The 6,798-nt window shown below is 46.3% G+C and overlaps 1 protein-coding gene across 1 annotated transcript; it reads left to right on the top strand.

Moving 5' to 3' along the window:
* The first annotated feature begins 5,343 nt into the window (after nucleotides 1–5,343).
* LOC113693477 (uncharacterized) lies at nucleotides 5,344–6,378 on the top strand. The gene has a single exon (XM_027212009.2). It carries the CDS (start codon nucleotides 5,344–5,346, stop codon nucleotides 6,376–6,378), a length of 1,035 nt encoding a protein of 344 aa, XP_027067810.2.
* The last annotated feature ends 420 nt before the right edge of the window (nucleotides 6,379–6,798 follow it).

Below are 6,798 nucleotides of genomic sequence, written 5' to 3'. Positions count from 1 at the left end.
TACTCCATAAAACCTATTAGTTTAGGGGTATTTAGGTGATTGGTGAAGTTATTTGGAAGCTTAAGGTGCTAAGAGGTCTCTTTCTTTGGTTACTAAGGTGAGTGACTCTGGAACCCCTCTCTTCTATCTAATGATGTTTAATTAAGGACTTGTGGTGGTTATAAGTGTGATTTGGTGGATTATTTCTTGATTTTAGTTAAGATTAGTGAATTTTTCTATTTATGTGGGATTTTTCTGTTTTCATATGATTAATATTATGTGACCATGTATGATGGTCGGAAATGGTTTAGAATGAAGCCTTAGTGTTAAGATAGCGGCTATTTGCGGAAAATTTTCGCATTGAACGGAAAATTTTGGAATTAGGGTTTCGATTACCCCCTTTCTGCCTGGCACTGTTCATCATAGTTAGAGGCCGAATTAGCCTTGGGTTAAAACATGAAAGTTGTAGGAAATGATATTTTAAAGATGTCTGCAAAATTACAGCTCAATCGGAGTAACGTAGCTGGTGAAAAGACTGAAATACTCCTGCTGCTCTGTTTCTATCCGAACTTGATAATTGCTTCTGTAATTGGTTAATTTGGTTGGGAATACTTCTGATTTGGTTGTTGATGTCTTCTTAAGAAATGTAGCCAGGTGTCTTAGCTTTCGGATGGATTTGGAATCACTTGATTTGGACTTAGGTAGCCTGAATTATGGTTCGTTAACCAGAATGCGGTTTGTTAACCTATTTTTACGGTTCTAGTTTGGTACATTGACATTTTGACCTAGTTTCACTACCAAAATGGACTGACTGACCTTCTTCAAGATCAGTTGTCAGAACTGCCTTCGAATTTGGACAGATTTGGCAGATTTGGCCATTTCCATTTGCCGTTCCGCGAGCACGCGTGCACCCATTTTGCCGTTTCCGCACTTGCATGTGCCGATTTTGCCGTTTTGCTTGTTTTGGGCATGTTAGTGGCCGTTTGTGATAATATGTGATACAATCTTCTATTCCAGACAGTGGTGAGCTAGTCGGAGCCGGTGGGGCCCACTACTAGCGAACACGCGCGAAGTGCTTTTGCTCTTGTACTACTTTTGTATTTTGAGTAAGTATTCAGGCCGTTTATGTGTATAAACTACTTATGTGTTTTGATGTGAAAAGGGGGACTTAGGCGAGGGTGTACTTTATCATACTCGACCTAAACCCTAGTTTGTACCTATGTTTCTCCATGAGATGTGTATATATGAATTATTTTGGGTTTGAACCCCTTGAACTTGGAGCTCGGGGTGACTTTCATGAGTTCGTGAAATATGTTGAAGTTGTGGGTCCGATCTCAAGATCTGGATGGACTATTCGAGCCGGGCGGGGCTTGGTCGGAGCCAGTCCAACCTAGTCTGAGGTCACCAAGTTCGTAGGTTCCCGTTGTGAACCAAGTTTGTGACCCGAGCTTGTGACTCAAGCTCAACTTTGTGATTTCATTCGCCCGGGCAAGTTTGTGAGGTGACTGGCCAGTAAGGGTGATAAGGTGTTTGGTGGGTGTACAAGTGGAGTTCTACGGACCTTATTTATGGTCGACGGAGTGTCGACAGGAGATCACGCATGGCAAATGACTTGGCTTTGGAGCCAACCTGTATCCTTCCTTTGTATTGTTACTTTTGTGCTTGACTTGACATTTTGTGAAATAGTTGTTTCTTTAAATGTGAAATTTACGCTTTTACCCCTATTTACTTACTAAGCTTCTAGCTTACCCCTTTTCCTTTGTTTTCCTTAGCAGGGGACGACGCGGGGAACTTCTTGGCACCTTCATTAGTTTAGTTAGGTTTGATTGTAATAGTCGGACAGTTAAGATGTTTGTTTTTGTTTTGGTGGTTTGTATAAGGACCCTCCTTAGGGTCTACCTTCTGCTGGTTGTTATTATAATGTATTAGAGTAGTTTGACTCGATACTTTTGAAGATGTAAATAGAACTCTTTTGGCGTCAGATATATTGTGAATAGTACGCTTGTGGGTTTATGTAGTTTTATTGTTTTGAAATTTTGAGTCCTGGCGCGAGCTAGGCAGGCGTCCCGCCGATACCTTAGAGTTCGCCCTTGGGAGAAGCGGGGCGTCACAAATGCATTTTCAAATGATTGGAAGAATAAGGGGAATGACAGGGGAATGAACGAACGAACGAAGGTATGGCTCCTTGTGAGCCCGTGTCCTTTTAATAAATGTGTTATTATCGCTTTCCATTGTAAATGTTTCTTGAATTATTGATACTCTATGTTTAATGTATTGGATTGATTGTTTGATTATGTGTTTGGAACCTCACTGAGCTTTTAGCTCATCCCTTTAGTTTTGTTTTCCTTAACAGGGGAAGGCGAGTCAGGACGAGAGATTTGTATCGACTAGCCTAGTCTAGTTTCTTGAATTTGGTAATGGTTCTCGCCCTAGTGCGTGGCACGGGCTGGATGTATGCAGATTGAGAACCTTTGTATATTTGATGGTTGTACTCCCTTTTGAGATAGCAATGTATATAAGTTTTGTTTTAAGTTTTGGATCGTTGTTATGTTTATTCTTGTGGGTTTATTCTGGTTTTGATTGAGGATTGAAGTGAACGACTGAGTCCCGGTGAGAGTTGGGCAGGCGGTCCGCCGAACCCTTTGGTTCACTTTAGGGGGAGGTGGGGCTGTCACAAAGATGGTACCCTAAAAAAGTTTCCATTATGGTGCTACTCTAAAAAAGGAAAAAGAAAAATAATAAAAACTCCATCACGGTAGAGGGCATATATGAAAAAATTCATCAAAACATCAGGGTAATATTTGTCTCGACATAAAACTCAACAAGGAATGATCTTTCACTGAGTCAAGACATTTGTAGCTTTCCAAGATATGAACCGGCCAATCCTTGCGTATACCAGGAAGTCACAACATATTGGCACGAGGAAAAAGCAATATACTGGACCTTTATGATCAACGATACTGGATCCTAGTTTTGAAATACTTGTCTATAAGTGGGGGAAAGTGAAGAAATTTAACTTTTAGTCATGTTTCTTGCATAAGTTAAAACTCAAGTAAATGGTCAAAATGATCACTAAACTATTAAAAATGTTCATCGATTTTTTTTAAGCAAAAAAAGTTACTCAACTCCCTAAAATGAGCCTCTATGATCATTTTGACCAATTTAGCCTGTAAATCGAGATCCTATTCTTGCTAACATAATTTTTTATTAAAAAAAACCAAACTTTAGGGGTGGATCCGTACTTTGGCTAAACTTCATAGGAGATAAATACAAAAAAAAAAAAACCACCAACAACATCATCCTTCTCCTCTTCCTCCTCCACCACTACCACCTACTCACCCAAAGCTATTGTTTCACAACACCACCACTGCACCCTCTCCCCTCCCCTTCCTTCCCCTCCTTTAAAATGTTCATTTTAGAGAGTTGAGTGACTTGTCAAAAGAAAAGTTCGGTGATCAACTCATGCCAATTTGTATCCTACAATCACCATTTTAACCAATCACTCCAAAATATATGTCGTTGCTTCCATAACTATGGAAACTGAATGCATTAGGCATGGTGCTTAGGCCCACAACCGCTGGTAGAAAAAAAATGGATTGATATATATACCCGAAATCATATGTTACTAATGATTAATTTGACTTCAGAATAATTGTGATTTTTGGTCATTAGGCCAAACATAAGATGCAATTTTAACTACAGTGCATCTTGGTTGCAAGATAAGAGTTCAAACATTTGTACCTTAAATCCACTGAATGCTAAACAATAACATTTAATACATAGACCCACAACAGTTGGAAGAAAAAAAATGATTGGTATATATCTGAAATCATAGGTTTTTTTTTATTTTTAAATATTTTCAGTAGGGGAGGAGTGAGATTTAAGAAGTAAAGAAGAGGCAAAGGAATTTGAACCCAAAATCTTTGATTCCTGGCATCTCAATCTAATCATAGGTTATTAATCTGTTTCTCCACTTATTTATCGAAGTCAACGTCATTTTACTATGGGAGGATCCAACTGCAAAGGAACTAAAGAAAGCTACATAGTCCCTACCTATGCTTACAATGCATAAGACGAAATTTGATTTGCACTCGTTTTCTCATTTTTGTCTGCCTCCTTAGGAACATATTTGTAATTTGTGAAAAAAAATCTGGCCCAACTCTATTGCATCTAGTATAAATGATTTATGCCTTATGGGTTGATAAAATTACAGTTTTGTCAATTTTGTGTTTGCAGAGGCCCCGTCCCGGACCTAGACGCGTGGCAGCCCAGCAAGGGCAGAGCTGGGCCTGGACCGCAGGCCCCTGGCACTCGTCCTGGGGGCTCACCGCCACTAGAGCTCTGAGTGGCTCCAGGGAATAATCCCTCAGAGGGCGGGGAGGATCCCTCTCTGGGCGGGATTGAGGCTATATCTGGCAGGTCCCGAAGCGTACGGAGGTCAGACCCTCACGCAGGTATAAATGGTAACGCACACCAACTACACAAGGTACGCTCACATTAGCACATTACCCCCAGCTGCTTTACTCCCCGTAAACTTCATCCACCAGAGAACTAACTTGACCGTCGGAGTGCCCTCGGGGACGACCTTGGGGCCCCCTTGTTAGATCACTCTCTTATTAGTCTTGCAGGCTTGGAACCAGCTCTTCCCATCAGCACGCCGAGCTAGTCAGGTCAGCTCGGTCCGGGGAAGCTCAGCACTTCTTTAGTTGGCGCCGTCTGTGGGAAGGAGAGGTAAGTGCAGTTGCGTTGATGGCGAGAATGCATTCCAAGCAGACCGTGGAGAGCGCCGGCCTTGGAGCCGGTGAGGGGTCCCGGCAAATGGAGACCGGGATGGATCCGGGCGCTGGGGACTCAGCCCTGTCAGGGGAACGGAGACAGTATATTTTCCAGTTCATGACGGAGAACCTCCCCATGTTGGAAGACATCATCCGGCAGGCGAAGGAGAGGGGCGAAGCTGGTGGCGCATAGACCTCCAAGGTGAAGGGGAAAGAAAATGAACCACTTCCCGACCCCTCGGAGGATGAGTCACGTGACCAGCCCCCCAGAAGGAAATGGCCACGGACTCCCCCTCGCCCCCGAGTCTCAGTGGTCGGGGATAACGAAAGGTACTCCCGCGGCAGGTCTGCGGGGAGTAGGCCGAGAAACCCCTCCCCGCGCAAACTTGTGTGGAACGAGCCTGATCGCTCTCCCGACCGATCTATTAAGAGCCGGCCGCGAAACCCTCCCTAGTGGAACCCTGTTCGAGACGAACTCGAGCAGATCTTGCGGCCACAGTTGTACGAGGACAACTACACCACCTCGCCCTTCCCCTGGGAGATAGAGGATTACCCACTACCCCGGAGGTTCAAGATCCCGAGCATTGAGATGTATGACGCTTCAACCGACCTGGAAGACCACCTCTCGGTTTTCCTGACGCACATGCGTCTGAAAACAGCCGCGGATGAAATCTGCTCCAAGACCTTTCCCATATTCCTAAAGGGGAAGGCTCAGCTCTGGTTTCAAGGTCTGGCACCGAGGTCTATCCGGAGTTTTCCTGAACTGGCCAGACAGTTCGTCGCCCAATTCGTTTGCTCGAAAGCTTATTCGAAGAATGTGACTCACCTAATGGCTATCAGGCAGAGGCCCGACGAGTTACTGAGGAATTTCATGACCCATTTCAACGCGGAGAGTTTACAGGTCAGGGACAAAGACGAAAAGGTGGTCATGGCCGCCTTCATGAATGGGCTCAGGGTAGAGGAGCTCTTCTACAAGTTGGCCGAGAAGCCTCATGGAAATCTGGAGGAGCTCTTGACCAGGGTGCACGCGGCCGCTAATGCAGAGGAGGCGGGCCGCCTGAAGAGAGAGTCAGATCGGGAGCTCGGAGATCGGAAAGGACGGGAAAATTCCCCCGAGAACAAGGATGGTCCGGCCAAGAAAAACGTCTTTGACCGGCTCTCGAGGGAGAAAACCCCTGCTCCGCCACCACTCCCGGAGAAAGGCTACACCCCCTTGATTCGGCCTAGAACTCAGATCCTGGCTGTTATGGAGGCGGAAGGCCTGGGAGGCCAGCCGCCCAAGATGGGGACACCTCGGAACAAAAAGATCCAGGACCGGTACTGCACTTTCCATCGCGACATCGGACACGACCCGAAGGGGTGTTGGGCCTTGCGGAAGGAGATCGAGGATCTGGTCCAGCGCGGCTTCTTGGGACGATTCGTGCGGCAATGTCACCCCGGCCAGGAGCCCGGACGCACCTACCGCGGAGATCGAGGTGAGGGCCGGCATCGCGACTGCCCTGAGCAGCGTGACGCGCTTCGTGGCCACTCCCCCGATCAGGACACCCAGAACCTAGCGGGGGTGATAAACATCATCGCTGGGAGTCCCACGGGGGGGGACAGTCATGCAGCTCGGAAGAACTGACGACCTCCCCCCGGGGGGAATGTTTCCTTGAAGCGCTTACGCGTGGATGAGGAGATCACTTTCGGACCAAGGGATGTAGTTCCCCTAGCGTCCGGGAACCACGAGGCCATCGTGATAGACATTGTCACCAACAACTATCGGGTGAAGAAGGTGTATATCGACCAAGGGAGTGCGGTTGATATTATGTTTTATCGGGTGTTCAAGGAGCTCGGCTTAGAGGATGGGCAGCTGACCCCGGTTCGGACATCCCTTGTGGGCTTCACCGGACTGCCTATCAACCCGGAGGGAATGATCACCCTGATGGTCACGGTAGGGCAGGCCCCCAAATGCCGGACTATCCCTGTCAATTTCGTGGTGGTCAAGCAACAATTCCCGTACAATGTGTTCCTGGGTCGGCCTGCTTTGAACGCCCTCCGAGCT

The sequence above is a fragment of the Coffea arabica genome, chromosome 6c (genome assembly GCF_036785885.1).
Source record: "Coffea arabica cultivar ET-39 chromosome 6c, Coffea Arabica ET-39 HiFi, whole genome shotgun sequence".
In the NCBI taxonomy this organism is placed as follows: Eukaryota; Viridiplantae; Streptophyta; class Magnoliopsida; order Gentianales; family Rubiaceae; genus Coffea; species Coffea arabica.
This window is presented reverse-complemented; position numbering and strand designations above follow the sequence as displayed.